This window comes from Rhinoderma darwinii, chromosome 3 (assembly GCF_050947455.1).
Source record: "Rhinoderma darwinii isolate aRhiDar2 chromosome 3, aRhiDar2.hap1, whole genome shotgun sequence".
In the NCBI taxonomy this organism is placed as follows: Eukaryota; Metazoa; Chordata; class Amphibia; order Anura; family Rhinodermatidae; genus Rhinoderma; species Rhinoderma darwinii.
This window is the reverse complement of record NC_134689.1, coordinates 219,040,190-219,062,650: the sequence shown is the minus strand read 5'-3', so window position 1 is coordinate 219,062,650 and position 22,461 is coordinate 219,040,190. Positions and strand designations below refer to the sequence as shown.

The 22,461-nt window shown below is 44.0% G+C and overlaps 1 protein-coding gene across 2 annotated transcripts in view; it reads right to left on the bottom strand.

Moving 5' to 3' along the window:
* The window catches only part of FRMD4A (FERM domain containing 4A), a 383,316-nt gene extending 362,900 nt beyond the window's left edge, over nucleotides 1-20,416 (bottom strand). Inside the window, exon 1 of one of the 2 annotated variants that reach the window (XM_075857392.1) lies at nucleotides 20,043-20,416. In XM_075857392.1, the coding sequence (XP_075713507.1) occupies nucleotides 20,043-20,075 (33 nt within the window). In that variant the 5' untranslated portion in view covers nucleotides 20,076-20,416. The remainder of the gene's footprint in view (nucleotides 1-20,042) is intronic. The other variant, XM_075857390.1, reaches the window with a different exon arrangement.
* Between the last annotated feature and the right edge of the window lie 2,045 nt (nucleotides 20,417-22,461).

Sequence of the window (22,461 nt, the reverse complement as noted above, 5' to 3'; positions counted from 1 at the left end):
TCCCCCCCCCCTTCACTTATGGGCCCTGGTCGAGGACAACTTATGAGACTGTTGAGGGGTTCGGTGGTACCGGCGACTTGGAAGAGTCATTGCAGAGCGTGGGATCGGTGGTTGGAGATTGCGGGGAATGACTTCCCATCACAGGATGGGTGTCACCTGGACGTCACGTTAGCAAGTTTGGTACAAATACGTCAGGAAGGGGGTAGTGCGGCCACGGCGAGCAAGTTTTTAGCAGGAGTGGCCTTTATGTTAAAATTGTGGGGATGCAGAGATGTTACAAAAGAATTTGTAGTTCGGCAGTCGTTAAAAGGGTGGAAAAAAGAGGCGTGTTCAAGGGACACGAGGCGGCCAGTATCTTTTTCACTTTTGGGTCGGCTGCTAGCCGTTTTATGTTTTGTGTGTCGGGATGAATATGAAGTGTCCTTGTTCGGCGCGGCGTTTTCTTTGGCTTTCTTTGCCGCTTTACGGGTTAGTGAGTTGGTTCCGCACAGAGTAAGTGCGAGCGGTGGTCTTCTCGGATCGGATGTAGTAACGTTGGGAGATTCTCTCAGGGTCTGTGTACGGAGGTCAAAGACTGATGTGGTAGGAAGGGGGGCTTGGCTGTCGATTGGGAGGATTGGGGGGCAGTATTGCCCGGTAAAATGGGTCCAGGAATTCGTGTTGGTCCGAGTGCCCGGGACTCAATTCTTGATCCATCAGGATGGATCCGCGATGTCGCGTTTTCAATTTGAGGCGATTTTTAAGGCCGGCTTGAAGTATCTAGGTTTGCCGCCGGGCGAGTTTGGTACACATTCATTTAGGATAGGTGCGGCAACTGAGGCGGATGCCTTGGGCTTGGATTCAGCGGCTATCATGAGTCTGGGTAGATGGCGCTCTAATAGTTATAAGTCATATGTGCGACCTGATCTGGTCTTAAAGATGGTGTAAGCTGGAAGTTTTCATAAGAAAGGTCGCCCCCTCCCCTCCCCCCCCCTCCCCTTCCCCCCCCCCCCCTGCTTTCCTTCCTGTTATATGGAGTGTATGTTAACCCTGCCTGTAATTTTCATTTGACCGGAATGTAGCTTAATTTCTTTGTTAGGGTTGCGGCGCCCCCAAGTGTGGATCTTGGGGCATTCGTATGTGCATTGGGCAGCGGTTCGAGCGGGTCGAAGGCCATTAGGTCCGAATTTGGGCCTCGCACAGGCCGACGTCCATTGGAGAGGTGTCCGGGGATTACGGTGGGTGCAGTTACTGCCAGAAGTAGTGGCAGTTACAAGGCACACGTACGGACCTGTTGTCCTAATCATCCATGCGGGTGGAAATGATATCGGCCAAGTGAAAATGGCTGAGTTATTGTCAATAATACGAACTGATTTGGCGCGTTTTCGGGATCTGTTCGCCCGTTGCGTGATAGTTTGGTCCGAAATAGTGGCGCGCACGGTGTGGCGAGGAGCGAGGAATATGGCAGCTTTGGAGAGAGTGCGCAGGTTAATTAATGTGCGGGTGTCGCGGTTCATTCGCTCTATAGGGGGGATCGGGTTGCGACACCAATCCCTGGAGGGGGATAATGCAGATCTGCTGGCGCCGGATGGAGTGCATCTGAATGATATCGGGCTCGATATCTTTTTATTGGATCTCTTGGATGGTGCCGAGAGAGGGCTGGCGTTGCTTGGTGGGGGTGGTCGGGGGACTGAGTAGGTTTCTCAGTTCCCCCTTCTTGGCGGAAAGTACGGCAGATGAAGACGGAGGTAGCACCCTACATGCCTGATGGAGACAGGGAGCATCGGCATTTCAGGAGGAGAGAAAATAAATAAATATATATATGTCTTCATGCCGATGGTTGTAAATAATAATAAAGCTGTGGCCACTTCCACATTTGCATAAAGAAGGTGTTGGTGTGTTAATTCAAAGAAGGATGGTTAAGGTCCTGGGCAGGTAAAGTGGATAATGGGTCCTTGCAGTCTTGTAGACACTGAAGCGCCTAGGGAGAGTGTCAGGGACTGCAAGGGGTTAAGAAAGGATGGAACGGTTTAAAATAATGCCCAGGATCAGGATTGGTCAACAAGGGGTAAGAGGGGCGTGGTTAAGAAGATATAAGGCAGAGGTTTGGAGCAGGAAGCCCTCTTACCTTCAAGCTGCAGTGGAAGAAACACCCGCCCTCCCTCCCCTGGTGGTTTTTGGTTTTGTTTTAAAAATTTTCTACGGTTATATTCTTGTTCTGGCGTTTTTCTGGTTTTTTCGTAGATGTCACAGCTGGCGGAAAGTACGGCAGATGAAGACGGAGGTAGCACCCTACATGCCTGATGGAGACAGGGAGCATCGGCATTTCAGGAGGAGAGAAAATAAATAAATATATATATGTCTTCATGCCGATGGTTGTAAATAATAATAAAGCTGTGGCCACTTCCACATTTGCATAAAGAAGGTGTTGGTGTGTTAATTCAAAGAAGGATGGTTAAGGTCCTGGGCAGGTAAAGTGGATAATGGGTCCTTGCAGTCCTCACAATCTAATCGAGCATCTAATAGATCTGCTGGAAATATAAGTCCAATCTATGGAGGCCCACCTCAAAATTTACATGATCTATAGCTAACGTTTTGGTGCGAAACACCACAGGGCACCTTCAGATGCCTGGATGGGTCGGAGCTGTTTTGGCAGCATAAGGATGATCTACAGACTATTAGGCAGGTGCTTTTAATGTTATGACTGATCGGTTTATACATATGCATATAAAGCTGAGTAGCTTTGTAAATATTGAATTATTAATCTTGTACTGGTCCTGACTTACAACCTGTATGTAATATAGTCTAGTCTACATTCTCAATTCTGCTGGTTCTCATTGGAAAAAGTCGACAAGCTTAGGCTTCGTTCACATCTGCGTCAGGGCTCTGTTCAAGCGTCATGTCGATGTTTTCCGTCAGGGGAACCCATGAACGGAACCCTGACTGAAACAAACGGAAACGAATTTCAATGGTGACGGATGTGGTGCAAATGGTTTCCGTTTGTTACCGTTGTTTAAGGGCTCCGTCATTTTGACAGATTGAATAGCGCAGTCGACTACTGTATTCATTATGTCAAAATGACGGAACCCTTACACAACGGTGACAAACGGAAACCATTTGCACCACATCCGTCACCATTGAAATCAATGGTGATGCAAACCTATAGTTTCCGTTTGTTTCAGTCAGGGCTCCGTTTATGGGTTCCCCTGACAGAAAGCTCAGACGGAACCCCTGAACGGAGCCCTGACGCAGATCTGTGAACTAAGCCTTAGGGCACGTTCAGACGTGGCGGAATTGATGTGGAAATCGGTAGCAGACAGTTTTTCCATTGGTTTCAACACCTTTTTAGTTAACTTCGTGAAGACTTTGCGGAAAACTCCGCTGCGGAACATAGGCTGCTGTGTGGAATTTGCAGTCAGCAGCATGCACAGTCTGTTGCAGACTTGTTGCAGAATTTCTCCATTGACTTCAATGGAGTTTCAAAATTACGCAATGAATGTGCGTTGCGGATTTGCTGTGTGTTGCGTTGCGGATTTCTTTCAGGAACAGGATATTTCATCATTATGATGAAGAAGAGAAAACCTCAATTTTCGGCTTCCAGGCTTACATGAACACAGAGCTATTACCATGGCCAGATACAGGCGAATGGATATGGAAGTGTCCACTCTTATTAACCTTGTAAGTAACTTTACATGTTTATATCATGTTTTCACTAGTTTACTTGTATGTAGGATGTCTGACTAGCAGCATCTGCAGTATGTAAACATTATAACAAAGATAAACATATAACATATATAACATTATTCATAAGTACAAATCAAACCTCAATATGCACTTCTATTTGTTTTTCAGGTACATAACCGTCCCGAATTGTGGGACATCTCCAGTGCAGGGTGTAGGGAGCGCAACACACGGGATCAAGGCTGGACCTATGTGTGTCGAGGTCTGTACCCACACTGGGATGGAATGTTTGAAAGAGAGCAGGGTGTGATCCGAACCTGAATCTGCAACGACAAATCTGCAGCATTTTACCTAACATTTTAGCCAAATCCGCAACGTAATCCGCAACGCAAATTATGTGCGGGATTGATGCGGACAGTGTCTGCAGCAATTCCGCCACGTCTGAACAAGCCCTTATTGTCATATACAGCATCGCTGCCTTCCCATAATGTACTGGGACAGTTAGTCTTTCCTACATCAGATTATTCTACTGTGTATGTCAGAGAAAACTCTCTGTAGACACAAAAACAGTAAGGGATGATGGGAGATTATAACAGACATATGACTATATAATACACACTGTAATTCCGGGTGAGTGCAATATATTTACAATGTTTTTTTACTTTTTATGTAAATTTATTCCATACATATAAACTATTAGATGGCCTTCTGCCATTAGACTCGCCTGCATGATCCCCACAATACTTTAGACAGTTAACAATTGCTTGAGAGAAATGCAATTTGGCCAAGCTATAATCTGCCAAAATATCGGCCTTTAGATTTATGATTGTTCGTTTGTGTCACATTTTCCCGTCTAGATTGAACATTGCAGCCAACTACCCTGTAATGTATTGTGCCATCTTCAGTTTGTACTATATGACTTCTCTCTTGCCCTGCTTGATGCTCTCATATTGACTGTGGCAACCTAAATATTTAGGCAGCGCATGTTGCATGGTTACTATGGAGATTCATTTTCTTCATTTTATTTTGAGACTTCCTAAGGAGCTCACTGTCATGCCAAGCTGTTACACATATTTATTTTGCACCCAACCGCTTCTCTTCTTTTGTGGTGTGGCCTACAAAGTTGAAGTTATTGCCAGAAGACATTTCTTAATAGGCAGGCCCCGCATTTGCTTGAATCATGAGTGAGAAAGCTTCAAGAACTTTGATTATTGCCTTGTTCTTTAGGTTTCTAAGCAGCGCATGACTGATATTACTTCTGCTTCCATGGCTGGCCTGATCACTAGTATTTTAATAAATTACTGATGGGAGGTAGCACAGTAGCACCTCAATCTCGGATATATATATATATATATATATATATATATATATATATATATATATATTTACATATACATATATATATATATATATATATATATATATATATACATATATATATATATATATACATATATATATATACATATAAATATATATACATATACATATATATATACACATTATAAATATATATACATATATATATATATACATCCGAGATTGAGGTGCTACTGTGCTACCTCCCATCAGTAATTTATTAAAATACTAGTGATCAGGCCAGCCATGGAAGCAGAAGTAATATCAGTCATGCGCTGCTTAGAAACCTAAAGATATATATATGCAGAAGCACTCAACATTTTAAGACTGCCTTATTTAATTCAGGAAATGTTATTAATTTCTCTGACAAATAAGGGGAAGAGCAGTGGCATACTTTTTGTAGAGCCAGACTACACTGGACGACGGGAAGGTTGGATGAGGGAATGCGAGATGGGCAAAGGTACCTCATTTTTTATGGCTTCTCTTCCTCCACCTCTATGAGTTTGGGTAGACTAGAGGATCGATATGGGAGGATGACCAAGAGTGGGCCTCATTCTATGCTGCATTGCTTTGTTATATATTTCTGTTTTCAATACATTTGAACCTTCCATTGGAGGTATATGCTGACAGGATTTCCTACCATATACCTCCAACAGAAGGCTATGATGTATGCCGCTGTACTATGGCATATGTCGCCAACAGCCTCCCTTTGTACAGAGCAGTAATACAGCCCCCTAGAATTCTAAGGGGCCTACTGTACATTTGCCTTTTTTATGGAGGCATATGGAGGTTTTTCTAGCATCTTCCATCAGATACTGTATTTGTAATGACAGGGTAGGGAGACAGACAGGTGAGCCCTAATCTACCCGCCACTCAGTCCCTGCCTACTTGCAACGACCCGTCCTAAGCGACGGGGTACAACTGGGTCAACGGTCCCTACGCTCAGTAATTGCAAGACAGACAAACAGACAAGGGTACACAGAAGCTAGGAAAACGGGGCAGCTGCCCACGGAGACACCGTGAGCAACAAGAGTAGTGAACGAGCCGAGTCAAACCAGGAGAGAACGAGGTACAAAAATGCTGAGCAGGAGAGTGGTCAGAAAGCCAAGGTCAATAACAAGCAGAGGATGAGTAGTACAAGCAGCAAGCCAGGAAACAAGCATAGAAGAATCACAGGCAAAGGAGGAACAGGAAAGGTATGTATAAATAGACAGTGGGCGGGAGCTAGCTCCGTCTGGCCAGGCTATGATAGGCTCTCCCACTCCTAAGCCTGCCATCCTGAGTGGTGGAAGATGGAGTCAGTCTCACAGACATAGGAGCAGGTGCAGACTGATTGCCCACGGGCGTCGATACAGAACCTGTGTCTGGCAAATCCTTTACAGTACCCCCCCCCCCTTTTATGAGGGGCCACCGGACCCTTTCTAGGTGGACCTGGTTTATTGGGGAAACGAAGGTGGAACCTCCTGAGCAAAACCCCAGCGTGAACATCCCGGGCGGGTACCCAAGTCTTCTCCTCAGGCCCGTATCCTCTCCAATGGACCAGGTACTGGAGGGAGCCTTGGACCATCCTGCTGTCGACAATCTTGGCCACCTCGAATTCTACCCCCTCAGGGGTGAGAACAGGGACTGGAGGTTTCCTCGAGGGAGCCAAGGACGGGGAGCAGCGTTTAAGGAGGGAGGCATGAAAGACGTCGTGCACTCGAAAAGACGGGGGCTACTCCAGTCGGAAGGAGACAGGGTTAAGGACTTCAATGACCTTGTACGGCCCTATAAACCGGGGAGCAAACTTCTTGGACGGGACTTTAAGGCGCAAATTTTTAGAGGATAGCCACACCAGATCTCCGACCACAAACAAGGGGTTAGCAGAACGTCTTCTATCTGCCTGAGTCTTTTGTATGCTCTGGGACGCCTCTAGGTTCTTCTGAACCTGGGCCCAGACTGTGCACAGTTCCTGATGAACGACATCTACCTCGGGATTGTTTGAACTACCAGGTGAAACGGAGGAGAACCGTGGATTAAACCCAAAATTACAGAAAAAGGGGGAGACCCCTGACGAGTTACTGACCCGGTTATTAAGGGAAAATTCGGCGAGGGGAATGAATGAGACCCAATCATGTTGACAGTCAGAGATAAAACACCTTAAATATTGTTCTAGAGACTGATTAGTCCTCTCAGTTTGGCCATTAGTTTCAGGATGGAAGGCCGAGGAGAAGGACAGTTCAATCTCCAACTTTTTACAGAAGGCTCTCCAAAACAATGAAACAAATTGTACCCCTCTGTCAGAAACAATATTGACAGGAACCCCATGTAGACGCAGGATGTGTTGGACAAACAAGGTAGCTAACGTCTTAGCATTGGGTAGTTTCTTGAGGGGCACAAAGTGGCACATTTTACTGAAGCGGTCTACTACAACCCACACCACCGACTTGCCTTGAGATGGAAGCAAATCGGTGATAAAATCCATGGAGATATGGGTCTAAGGTCTCTGGGGAATGGGCAAAGATCATAGTAAGCCCGCTGGTCGGGACCTGGGAGTCTTGGACCTAGCACAAACCTCACAAGTGGCGACGTAGGCCTTAACGTCTTTAAGCAACCCAGGCCACCAATAGTTTCTGGCAATCAGGTGCTTGGTACCCAGGATGCCTGGATGGCCAGATAGTGCAGAGTCATGATTTTCCCTAAGTACCCTTAGCTGGAGTTGCAGGGGAACAAACAGCTTGTTATCAGGAAGGTTCCCGGGAGCTGAACCTTGATCAGCCGCAATTTCGGAGACAAAATCAGAATCAATAGAGGAAATGATTATACCTGGAGGCAAAATACAAGCAGGATCTTCCTCCGAAGGAGGGCTGGCCATGAAGCTACACGACAGTGCGTCAGCCTTAATATTTTTAGACCCAGCCCTATAGGTGACCAAAAAGTTGAATCTGGTAAAAAATAACGCCCAACAAGCTTGTCTCGGGTTTAGCCTCCGGGCAGATTCTAAAAAAAACAGATTCTTGTGGTCGGTAAGGACCGTTACCTGTGCCTAGCCCCCTCCAGGAAGTGGCACCACTCTTCAAATGCCCATTTAATGGCTAAGAGTTCGCGGTTGCCAATATCATAGTTACTCTCAGTGGGCGAAAACTTCCTGGAGAAGTAGGCACAAGGACGGAGATGGGTGAGGGACCTGGTACCCTGGGACAAGACAGCACCCACTCCCACCTCGGAGGCGTCAACCTCCACGATGAATGGCTCCATTTGGTTGGGCTGAACCAGCACAGGGGCCGAGATAAAGCACTTCTTAAGGACCTCAAAAGCCTGGACAGCCTCAGGAGGCCAGTGGAGGAGATCAGCACCTTTGCGAGTGAGATCCGTAAGAGGCTTAGCGATGACCGAGAAGTTAGCAATAAATCTCCTGTAATAATTAGTGAATCCCAGGAAGCACTGTAACGCCTTCAGGGAGGCAGGTTGGACCAATTCCGCCACAGCCTGGACCTTGGCGGGTCCATGCGGAATTCATGAGGAGTGAGGATTTGACCCAAAAATTGTATCTCTTGCACCCCAAACACACATTTTTCGGTCTTAGCAAACAGTTTGTTTTCCCGAAGGACCTGGAGCACCTTCCTGACATGCTCAATATGGGAGGACTAGTCCTTGGAAAACACAAGTATGTCATCAAGGTACACTACAAGAAATACCCCAAAGTAGTCTCTTAAAATCTCATTTATGAAATTCTGGAAGATCGCGGGAGCATTACACAACCAAAAGGGCATGACGAGGTATTCGAAATGACCTTCGGGCGTGTTAAACGCAGTCTTCCACTCATCCCCCTCTTTGATGCGGATAAGGTTATAAGCCCCCCGTAGATCAAACTTAGAGAACCATTGGGCCCCCTGAACCTGATTGAAGAGATCAGGAATCAAAGGAAGGGGGTACTGGTTCCTTACAGTGACCTTATTCAAGTTCCGGTAGTCGATGCACGGCCTAAGACCACCATCCTTCTTCCCTACGAAGAAGAAGCCAGCACCTACCGGAGAAGTAGAGGGGCGAATGTAACCCTTGGCCAGGCATTCCTGGATATACTCTCTCATGGCTTCACGTTCGGGACAAGAGAGATTGAATATCCTACCCTTAGGGAGCTTAGCTCCTGGTACCAAATCGATTGCGCAATCGCATTCTCTATGAGGAGGTAACACTTTGGAGGCCTCTTTAGAGAAAACATCAGCGAAGTCCTGAACAATCTCAGGTAGAGTGTTCACCTCCTCAGGGAGAGAAATAGAATTAACAGAAAAACATGACGTCATGCATTCATTACCCCATTTGGTAAGATCCCCAATATCCCAGTTAAACGTGGGATTATGCAACTGCAACCATGGAAGGCCTAAAACCAAATCGGACGATAATCCCTGCATCACCAGTACAGAGCACTGCTCCAAATGCATGGAGCCAACAAGGAGTTCAAAAACAGGGGTATGCTGTGTAAAATAACCATTAGCAAGAGGAGTGGAGTCGATTCCCACTACCAGGACAGGTTTAGGCAAATCAATCAATGGCATAGCTAGAGACATAGCAAATTCCACAGACATAATATTAGCAGAAGACCCTGAATCCACGAAGGCACTGCCGGTAGAAGACCTACCACCAAAAGGGACCTGAAAGGGAAGCAAGATTTTATTAGGTTTCATCTTTACGGGAAAACCTGTGCGCCCAAGTGACCTCCCCGATGATCACTTAGGCGCGGAAGTTTTCCGGCTGTTTATTCTTATGCCTAGGACAGTTGTTCACTTGATGCTTGTCATCCCCACAGTAGAAGCAGAGACCATTCTTCCTGCGGAACTCTCTACGTTGTTGGGGGGACACGGAGGCCCCGAGTTGCATAGGTACATCCAAGTCTTCCGTGGAAGACCGAAGCAACGGAACCTCGGGAGGCATCATGGGGGATTCAGAGGAGAAGGCACAAAAACGTTCAAGTCGTCGTTCCCCGAGACGTCGGTCAAGTCGTACCGCTAAAGCCATAACCTGATCTAGGGAGTCAGCAGAGGGATAGCTAACTAGCAGGTCTTTCAGGACGTTCGACAGACCCAATCTAAACTGGCACCTCAAGGCAGGGTCATTCCACTGAGAAGCTACACACCACTTCCTAAAGTCAGAACAATACTCCTCTACAGGTCTCTTACCCTCACGTAAGGTCACCAGCTGACTCTCGGCAAAGGCAGTCTCGTCATAAATGAGCCCGAGAGCAGAAAAGAAAAGATCAACGGAGGAAAGTTCAGGGGCATCAGGAGCCAAGGAGAAGGCCCATTCTTGGGGCCCGTCCTGGAGCCGGGACATAATTATACCCACCCGCTGGCTCTCAGAACCTGAGGAGTGGAGCTTTAAGCGAAAATAGAGCCTACAACTCTCCCGAAAGGAGAAAAAAGTCTTCCGGTCCCCTGAGAACCGGTCATTCAACTTGAGGTGGGGTTCAAGAGGTGAGGTGGGGGCACTACCATGGAAGCATCACGCAGGTTGTCCCTCTGAGCCAGGGCCTGGACCTGTAGGGAGAGGCCCTGCATCTGCTGAGCCAGGGTCTCAAGGGGGTCCATAGATGTGTCAGGGACCAGGGTAGACTAGGTATATGGGCCTGTGATTATGTAATGACAGGGTAGGGAGACAGACAGGTGAGCCCTAATCTACCCGCCACTCAGTCCCTGCCTTTTTGCAACGACCCGTCATAAGCGACGGGGTACAACTGGGCGACGGTCCCTACGATCAGTAAGTGCAAGACAGACAAACAGACAAGAGTACACAGAAGCTAGGGAAACGGGGCAGCTGCCCACGGAGACACCGTGAGCAACAAGAGTAGTGAACGAGCCGAGTCAAACCAGGAGAGAACGAGGTACAAAAACGCTGAGCAGGAGAGTGGTCAGAAAGCCAAGGTCAATAACAAGCAGAGGATGAGTAGTACAAGCAGCAGCAGCAAGCCAGGAAACAAGCATAGAAGAATCACAGGCAAAGGAGGAGCAGGAAAGGCAGGCATAAATAGACAGTGGGCGGGAGCTAGCTCCGTCTGGCCAGGCTGTGATAGGCTCTCCCACTCCTAAGCCTGCCATCCTGAGTGGTGGAAGATGGAGTCAGTCTCACAGACATAGGAGCAGGTGCAGACTGATTGCCCACGGGCGTCGATACAGAAGCTGTGTCTGTCAAATTCTTTACAGTATTATCTATTCTACACCTGTATTATAACATAGTCTCACGTAGCTTGTTCTACTAGAGCAACAAGCTTTAAGGCTATGCAGTACAGCTCCGATCTGCCATTCAAGTTAGGGCTGTATATTTACGCTCTAGCTGTACGGGGCTTAGGCAGCTAGGACATATAGCCACAGATTAGCTTCGGGAAGGGATTAAAAGCAATAAGAAACGGATGTCTAAAGTGGCTGAAAAAGGTCAGTGAAAAAGCACGAATTCTCACAGTGAAGTACTTTGGTGAAAGTGGCGAGGTTTGGTTTTGCAAAGATTTTTTTTAAATGAACACTTCAGGCAAAAGAAATGGATTGTTATGGCTGGTGTAGGGTCTGAGGGGGTGGTACATGATACATACATTTAAAGAACACCACAGAGAAAAGCCCTGTGTCATACACCGCCCCCTCAGGCTATGACCAGTTATAACACAGTGTATCAATTTTGGGTGGAGTGATCCTTTACAATGAATATTGGGTCATCCATCTAGTCCTGCAATATTGCAATGTTGGAACTAGATTTGATCTGTGCACCTCAAATTGTGATAGCTCTTGCTTCAAGTCAACTCTTACTTTATTGGGGTACTGTCTGCCATTAACAGCGCTTGCTAAAATTATTCAATAGAGAACCTGCAGGGCTAAAGTTTTTTCTAAAGATTCAATTACGGGAGATTTCTATAACATTATAAAGGGACAAGGTCTCAAGACAATGGGAAAGCAATAAAAGCGGTTGCATAATGGTTTAATATTATTGTTGTAATAATGCTTTTGTGTTTACAAGGGTTAACATCTTTAAGAATAATGAAAGCAGTATGTCATAGAAATCTGAACTAACAAATGAAAATTAGTGAACATAGAAACACAACACAGTATAAGTGAAACCACAATGAAGAACAATACGTGGAATGTTCCCCAGAACATTTATTATATACTTTAACAGCAATGATTAAAGGCTTAGAAATATAAAACCATTGAAAATCTTTTCATGAAATGTCAGTTTACAGCTTATGAGGTCATCCTATTCCGTAGGTTGAAAATGTACAAACAAAAGTTACAAAACTAAACACCAGAATGTATGACGTTGGCACGATAAACATATTAATGTTTATGTAAAAATGTATATAGGCTATTACCCTTAAGAGTGGTTAAACATGGTGCCTAGTACATGCCAGTACACAAAGAATCAGTACAGAGGCGTAACTCGAAACAGAGCCCCAATGCAAATTCTGTTACAGGACCACCCCCCCAAAGTAATTTATAGTACTTGTCTAATTATATGGGGCCGAGGGACCTTTTGGTGACCCTTTAGGTTTCAGGGTCCAGTGCAATTGCACCCTCTGTACCGCCTAGAGCCCCTGTATGTTTCTATACTTCCTCCCCTTTGGGAAATACAGCACAAAAATAATATGTCTAGCAGGTTTGGTTAGGAATGATAGTAGAATAGTAGTATTGTAAGACCATTGTTTTATCTTTGAAAATTCTATGACAGCATCTGATGATTCGGAAACCCTAAATTCTTATGGCTTGAAATTTAAGTTTGGCAAAAAAACTGATGGTCTGGTTTTCAGAATCCAGAGGTAGGAATTCATGCATCTGAGGTGTAAATAAAAGCCAGTGAATATGCAAAGAACTTTTTAGGTGGGAAGAGTGGAGTTTGGTTTCAAGAAGATATTACTTTAAAGGAACACTCTAGATAAAAATGTATGTTTTGTGTTATGCTTAGTGTAGCGCATGATGGGTGGTGCATGACAAAAAGATGAATAGAACAGCAAATAGAGAATCAATTCGTGATATACAACCCCCATGGACCTGGCATAACACAGTGTATCAATTTTGTCCATTTACTATGGGAATTTGGACATCCAGGTTTCAGCAGTTTACCAAGGACAAGATCAGGTCTGAGCCTTGATAGAGTAAAAAGAAAGGACCACCGGTACTGCTATGATGAATGATGAACAATGTGGAGGCTTAGACAGGTATCAAGGAAAAGTCTTTATTTGTCAGAGGCTACGCGTTTCAACACCGAACCGGTGTCTTCATCAGGCCAATCTGGTCTGTGCACCCCAAGGTTACATGACCCTCTATTCAACTTGAAACAAAACGGCAGGGTCGTTTTATTTCACTGATATGGTTAAGGTCTATGTTGTATCTTGTCCCTTTTATAAAACAAATAAAAAAAACATTTACTTGATGTAACAGATAATCATATTAAAGAAAAATAAGATGTACAATGCAAATGGACTTAGTGTACGCTATGAATATTTGCAAAGAAAAAAAAGGAATAAATGATGATCCATGAGAAGACATTATATAAGGAAAGCAACGCTGCAAGTCTTGCCACAGAATACTATAAATTCTCCCTGCTTCACTACCCCTTCGGGTAGTAAAATCTCTCATCTTAATCACCAAGGGAGGCATAAACTTCTCGAACATCACTAATTTCATTTTCCCATTAAAATATTACGTTAGAAGGGTTATTAGGCCTTGACAATTAAGAAGAGGAATGCTGATCTTCAACAAAGCTCCAGTTCATTTGAAGAAATATTAGCCGGAATAGTGTACTATAGTGGATCTAACCACAAGTATCACATGCACATACATTAGCTAAGTCTCCAACATTTAGCAGATAATCTACTAACAGTATAACTTTGTTAACAATGATTTCACCCCACCTAAGACAATTCGTTTACATCTCACGCTCATTTCTTTTAAGTAGGTAAATGCTGAACTAACTCTATTTGGAAGCCTGAAAACACATTCCTAGAAAATAGCAAAATCAATCATTTCCCTCAGGCCAATAAGCCACGTGTGCAGTATAATATATACCCCCATCTACACCTTCAGTATTAAGTTAGGGGGGTTTAGATTGCTACAATTCCTTTGACATCTTAAAATCCTGCTGGCAATGCTAAGGGGATTTGAGTGAAATATGAAAGGCAGTCAACTACAAATGGCACATTAAGTAGGAAAATATAATTAGATACTTCAAAGGAAAACAGTAGAGTAGAGAGAAAAAGAGATGGTATAGTGACAAGCAAAGGAAGGCATAGTCGGAGAACTGGAGGATAGTCATGGTGAGTTTACAAATGCATAACCATTTGCTTGAAAGTGTTACTAATAGCCACATTGTATAAACAAATGCTGTCACATTAAGACATTATGGAACACAACATTCATGTTACGTTGTTTAATAAAATAGTTTAGGAACAACTGGAAGCGAAAAAGTTACAACTGGCTTTTTGACTTGTCAAATGGCTCCTAAGAGCTACAGTAATTTGTATACGTGGCATCCTATGACAGTGCCATGTTTAAAGTCATTGAACCCTTCAGTACAACCCATACTGCTACCACCAATGTTTGTAAACAGAGATTGCATGACTGTGTGCTTGATTTTATGCATCTGTTTTCAATTAGATGTGGCTGAACACAATAAGTAGGAAGGGTGTAGACATACCTGTGGCCAGAAAGTATATGTGTGTATATCGTTTATACACTGAGACAGGCAGAACGAAAGAGCGCTATGTTTGTCATATTTTGCAGAGCGGAGTTTGTCATTTGACCGTCACTATATGGTTAAATTATGGGTCCAATTACACGGCATGACGAGTGCCGTGTAAACGAGCGCCGATCAACGCGACAGCTCGTTGTTCGGCGCTCGTTTGCTCCTTTCACAAGGAGCTATTAAAATTAATGTAGGGAGATGAGCACTCGTTACTCCGATCGCTCGTCCCCATATATTTCTATAATGTTGGCCCCGCATCTCCCTGTTTACACAGGGAAATATGATGGCAACAACGAAAATATTTTAGGTTGCGCAAATGATACAATCAGGCGATGAACAAGCATTTGCACGTTCATCGGCTGATCGTTGCCCTGTTTACGCTGGGCAATTATCGGGAACAAGCGTTTTATGAACGCTCATTTGCCCAATAATTGGCCAGTGTAAAAGGGCTCTTACTGCGTTATCTTCCCTCAGTGAGTTGTCACTATATTGAAACAATGGCTTCAAACTGACTCACATGTGTTCATGTGAATTTTATGTAAATCCAACAATAGAAATGTGCTTTTTTTATGATTCAATTGGGTTAAGCATATTAGATGATAGAAGGTAATTACCATTTGATGTTCAATTTATGGACTTTCTAATGTAGATGGTTAGAATTAAGTTGGTATCTAAACATGGCTGGGTAATGAGTTGTGTTACTATTTAGCAGTAAAAATCACAGATTGCTTTATGGATGAAATGATGGAGTACTACCCTTTCAAACACATTGCCCACTGAGGAGGTTTCTTAAGCTGCTGGCGCTGTCATTACAATTCAGAGAATGCAAACCACCTAAATCATCAATGTAATGCACCCTCGAACTACAGCACAATAGAAAAGCTCAGCAGTATATGGTAAGTGACATATTACACAGTGCTGAACACAATGTAGACTATTACACGTGAATTATGTTTATTGTGTAAGAACAGAATGACTGGGCCCACCTCTGCATATCAAACCATTCTACTAATTATAGAAGTAGAGTTATTACAAATTTTCAATGGGTGTATTTGCTATAAAGTTAATTTAATCATAGCAACAAAGACTAACCTATTGTTACACCGGTATGCATTATTTTTATGAGAATTTATTACTTTCATTTGTGACTTGAAGATGGTATTCCAATAACAGCAATTAGACATTTCAGAAGGGTCAAATCTCATAGACCCCCAATCAAAAGTATCCAAGACCGGTTTTAAAAGACAGATGACGACTCATTAAAAAAATTGGCATTAGGGAAAACGATAAGTGAGTACACTCATCTACGGCTAAGACTCACAATAGTTTTGTTATATACATGTGCTTTGTCTAAACAAAAATTTAAAGAATGGGTCCTTTGTTATATTTCCACTACAATCAATTGTCCTTTTAGTTAAATTGATAAAAAAAAAGCTGTGTCTTTTAAAAAAAATAAATCATGTCCTGTAAGTTACAATAAATTTCCATAAGAACTGACAAATCCCTAGAGATGAGCCAAATACATGACAGTGGCATTCTCTAGGCCAGGGGTCTCAAACTCGGCCGGGTAAGTGGGCCTCATATAGAAAAAATGGGAAGTTGACCAGCTGCATTACTTTCAAATTTGATACAATACAAAATTATTGTTAATCAATTAGTTATTTGATCTACTATAACACTATATTACTATAATAATAATACTACATTACTATAATAATACCGCTAGGTTTAAAATTTTAGAGATTTCTCCACGTGCTTATTTCAACAATCCAGTTTTCCAGTTTAAGTGTCGCTAAATGCAGTCCGGCGGCTCAGTTGGCAGTGTTTGGCAGACACACATGTCAAGATTGGGCAGCCTCTTTTTAGATAGTGCCACAGTGCCCTCTGTGGATGCTGCCACAGTGCCCTCTGTAGATGCTGCCACAGAGTCCTTTGTAGATGCTGCCACAGTGCCCTCTGCAGATAATGCTACAGTGCCCTCTGCAGATAATTCCACAATGCCCTCTGCAGATAATGCCACAGTGCCATCTGTAGATAATGCCACAGTGCCCTCTGTAGATAATGCCATAGTGCCCTCTGTAGATAATGCCACAGTGCCCTCTGTAGATAATGCCACAGTGCCCTCTGTAGATGATGCAACACACCCATAGATAATGCCACAGTGTCCTCTGTAGAGGCTGCCACAGTGCCCTCTGTAGATGCTGCCACAGTGCCCTCTGTAGATGCTGCCACAGTGCCCTCCGTAGATGCTGCCACAGTGCCCTCCGCAGATGCTGCCACAGTGCCCTCCGCAGATGCTGCCACAGTGCCCTCCGCAGATGCTGCCACAGTGCCCTCCGCAGATAATGCCAAACACACCCCAAGTAGATAGCTCCATTGGGGCTCCCTCTAGGAGTGGAATCCCCAGCTAGAGCGTTGCCGATGCTTTGGCTGGGGATTCCTCTACTGTTGGAGCCCTTGACGTCACTGTCCATACAAAGTGACGTCAGGGGATCCTCCTGGACCAGAATGTGATATCAGGGGCAACCCCAGAGCCGTAGTCCCGGAGCAGAGCACTAGTATAAGCTATGCACCGGAACTCTGGGGAAGCCATTAACATCAGTGTCCATATACGGACAGTGATGTCAGGGGCTTGCCCAGAGCTGGAGTCCCAGAGCAAAGCCACTTCTAGCACTCTGCCTGGGATTCCAGCTCTGCTCCTGACATCACTGTCCATATATGGACATGGATGTCAGGGGCAAGCCCAGAGCTGGAGTCCCGGGCAGAGCGCTAGTAAGCTCTTCCTGGGACTCCAGCTGTGCTCCTGACATCACTGGGACTCCTGCTCTGGGAATGCCCCTGACATCACTGTCAATGTATGGACAGCAATGTCAGAGGCTTCCCTAGAGACCCAGAGCAAAGACTATACTAGTGCTCTGCCCGGGACTCCAGCTCTGGGGAAGCCCCAGATATCGCTGTCCATATGTGGACAGCGATGTCAGAAGATTCACAGGGTCCCGAAGCAGAGCCTATACTAGTGCTCTGCTCAGGACTTCGCTCTGGGGAAGACCCTGACACACTGTCCATATATGGACAGCGTCCTGGAGCAGAGCCTACACTAGCGCTCTGCCCGGGACTCCGCTCTGGGGAAGACCCTGAAAACACTGTGCATATATGGACAGTGATGTCAGAAGATTCCACAGAGTCCCGGAGCAGAGCCTATACTAGCGCTCTGCCCGGGACTCCGCTCTGGGGAAGACCCTGACACACTGTCCATATATGGACAGCGTCCCGGAGCAGAGCCTATACTAGCGCTCTGCCCGGGACTCCGCTCTGGGGAAGACCCTGAAAACACTGTGCATATATGGGCAGCGATGTCAGGGAATTCCACAGAGTCCCAGAGCAGAGCCTATACTAGTGCTCTGTACGGGACTCCGGCTCTGTAGAAGCCCCAGACATCGCTGTCCATATGTGGACAACGATGTCAGGGAATTCCAGAGTCCCGGAGAAGAGTCTGTACTAGCGGCTCTGTGTCACGCGGGCCACGTGCTTGAGACCCCAGCTCTAGGCAGTATTGCTCCTTCTACAACTGGAAAACAGCTGTGCTAGGGATTCAGAGCTGCACAGTAACCCATGAACCTAAAGGATAAGGAAGGACTAGTCATACAGTGATCATAGCATTTGGGCAATACATCTATTATAATCCAAATATTTTTTGTGTATGTAAACTGCTAATTTTCCATACTCCAAGAACATTTGCAAAATATACACTTAAAGGGGTTTTCCAAGAAATAACATTTATTACTTAGCCAAATAATAGGAGATAATTGATAGCTTGGTGGGTGTGCAACTTCTGGGTCCCCACCAATTACTAGAATGGGGGACCCCTATCCATCCACATGCATTACCACAACTCTATTTGAGCATATGTATATCATAGATTGGGGTCCCCTGCTCGAGACCATGCTCTATTAGTCAGAGAGGTGAGCCACTGTAAAGAGTGGGTCACCCTCAGTGATCGGCAGGGTTTTTAATCTGCTGGACCCACAGTGATCCACTGATCACCTGCAGGTATTTCTGGACATCCCCTTAATGGTGTTCCAAACCAGATGCTTACTAGAATTGTTATTATAGAAAGTCATCACTATAATAATTTTTATTATTATGCATGAGCCCCTAATGAATAGTATTTGATGTTACATTGTAAAAAAGGGTTGGCCAAATCCCAAATTTTTACATTTAACCGGATTCTGCAATGTTCTGATTGGCTCTAACAGTCTACTGTAGAGTAATATGTCCGAACAGGTATAAAGCAATCCTTAGAACCACTTTACTGTAAGTGTAGACTTGGAAATAGAGCTGTCCAATAAAGATTATATGCATTCCAGTAGAGCACAAAAAATATCTCCTTGTGAACCTTAATGCAAATTGGGAAAATGTTTCTGAGATAGTAACGCAAAGCCGTATATGAGAAGTATCTTCATACAAGCCTCTAAATGCAGATCTGAATTATACATTTCACATATAGCCGAAATATTCCACATTACAGATTTGCTGTAAATTAGATCCCAGAGCAGCACGCCATTTGTGCCCCAGGCATGTATTGCTAACCTTCACCAAGTACACTACACAATGAAGTCATATAAATACAATATATGCCAATATGAAGAAAACTGCCCCGGACGATTTAAAAGCAAGCAGCTGGCATCCAATGTCAACTAACAATTCATGTAGTCCAAATAAGCACAGTACACAATACAGTCAATAGCAATTTCTGATAAACCAGTATACATAGCTGTCAATGGAGCATAGAACCCTTTCCGCTGATCTTTAGCTAGCCTTCGAGTAACAACTTTTAGCTCAAAACGACTTAAAATGATGATCGATAAGTATAATTATTACATTTCTGGTATCACATTGACATGATTCGACCATAATAAGAATGTGGATTGGATACAAGGTACAGAAATGAAATCATTGGGAAAATATATCAGATGTAATTATTATTTGTATTGATCATCGCTGGCAAATCATGATGTGTATCTGGCATTGGAGAACAATAAGTCACTGTGAGAGGCATTGAGCAAACTAGAGGACAAGCAAGTACAAAGTCATTCACTTTCTTACAATGAATTCCATTTGTATATGGAAAACTTATTTGGAAATAATTTAACACTGATCAGGTAGACTGTCACCTCTAGAGACAGCAGTACTTTGCAGAAAAGCAGACTATGGTCCGGGTTCTGCAGAACTATTACCACTAGACCGGGCACACATGCCATGGACATGCACCTGATCATCAAGGACTATACAATGGCATCTATACCAGCACCAGGCGATCTTACCTTGGTTCTCATGGGAGATAGTAGTCCTTCCATTGTGATCTAATCCTCATCCCACTCGTATTCCTCTAGTCCTTACAGAATCCTCCCAGGTGCGCACATAGCAGCCCAGATAGACGCAGTAGTAGCCGGCTCTACGGAGCTCCTGCCCGATGATGAGCAGCCTCCCAGTCCCCGCAGCTCTGACACACGATCCTGTCTTACGTCATACACATGGCACAAGCAGAAGGATCCCGGGCACAGACAGCAGCTCACCCTGCACTACAGAGCAGGAGGAGGGAGTGCTGCCCCGTACACGCTGCGGGCAGGAGGTGGTGACCCCACCTTCATCAACGCGACCAGCTCCTTACTGAAGGACTACACCGTATTACACCCGCCCAGAAGACACTGTGCCTGTGTATAGACTGTACTGTGTATACCTATGTGGCGAGAGAGATAGAGAGAAGAGAGAGAGAGAAAAAGAGAGAGAGAGAGAAAAAGAGAGAGAGAGAGAGAGAGAGAGAGAAAAGAGAGAGAGAGAAAAAAAAAGAGAGAGATAATAGATAGATAGATAGATAGATAGATAGATAGATAGATAGATAGATAGATAGATAGATAGATAGATAGATAGATAGATAGATAGATAGATAGATAGATATTAGATAGATAATAGAATGATAGATATGAGCTGATAGATAGATAGATAGATAGATAGATAGATAGATAGATAGATAGATAGATAGATAGATAGATAGATAGATAGATAGATAGATAGATAGATAGATAGATAGATGATAGATAATAGAATTATAGATATGAGTAGATAGATAGATAGATAGATAGATAGATAGATAGATAGATAGATAGATAGATAGATAGATAGATAGATGATAGAATGATAGATATGAGCTGATAGATAGATAGATGATAGATATGAGATAGATTGATAGATAGATGATAGATAATAGAATGATAGATATGAGCTGATAGATAGATAGATAGATAGATAGATAGATAGATAGATAGATAGATAGATAGATAGATAGATAGATGATAGAATGATAGATATGAGCTGATAGATAGATAGATGATAGATATGAGATAGATTGATAGATAGATGATAGATAATAGAATGATAGATATGAGCAGATAGATAGATAGATAGATAGATAGATAGATAGATAGATAGATAGATAGATAGATAGATAGATAGATAGGCACAATATGATGGGCTGAAACATCACGTGTGAACATATGGGTGAATAAAAACTTTTTTTTCACTATTTTAGAGGGCTGTCTTTTTCACTTTATGATTTCAAGCCAGATTCCATGGCTTTGCACCCCAGTTTTACCTTATTTTGGTGCTGCTTATATCTTTTTTTAATGGCCATCGGCTTCTTACCAACCATGATGATCAGGCCTTTAGGATTGTAGATTTCCGAAGAGCGGTGAACCTAGCAGAGCACACACATTTTGGAGAGTTTGGCACATGCTATGAGAACTATACCAGGTTATATCCCAAACTGTCTCCAATTGTTAGTCCCCGTTCACTTCTCATATCATAATTTGGAAATTACAGAAAAAACACATTACTGCAGGTGCCTTGTAAATATGGACTTTGGGATGAACACAAAAGTGATGCATTAATAAACGTTCTCTATTGTGTTTTAGCAGCATCTAACTAACTTATCTTTTCATTTTTATTTTGCAAACCGTGTACTTAAACTTTCAAGGAGTTATCTTGGCTTTATAAAATCTATAAATTTTACCTGAAAATTTAATTTTTACTGACATAAAAAAATAGCTAATTCTCAACCTCTAATCCCTTGCAGTTCCAGCACTACCAGTCCATGGTCCCCTGCTGGTCTCTGTTTATATAGGCTGGAGCTCAGCGGTATCGCTAGTGGGTTGGCAGGGGTGGGGCGGTGGCCCTGGGCCCACTGTGATGGTAGGGCCCAGGACCTTGTCCCCCAGCAGTGGCATTTCCCAGTATCAACTGTATCTGCTTCTTCAGGACTGTCTGCGCTGAGCCACACGCTGCACAGAACAGAGGAGCAGAGGGATCTCCTCCACTCATTGTGGGAACGGGGTTAAGTGAATAATTATTATAATAATTTGTATTATCTGGCACTACGGTGGCATTAAACTGGGTATGGGGGGGGGGCGCTCTGGGGCAATATACTGTATAGGGCAGCTATGGGGGCATTATACTGTATGGGGCAGCTATGGGGGCATTATACTGTGTAAAAGGCACTATGGGGCATTATACTGTGTGGGATCAGCTATAGGGGCATTATATTGTTTGGGGGCATTATAATGTGTGGGGGCACTAAGGGGTTATTATACTGTGTAAGGACAGCTATAGGAACACTATACTGTGTGGGAGGTACTATAAGGGCATTATTTTGTGTGGGGGCAGCTTTAGGGACATTATACTGTGTGG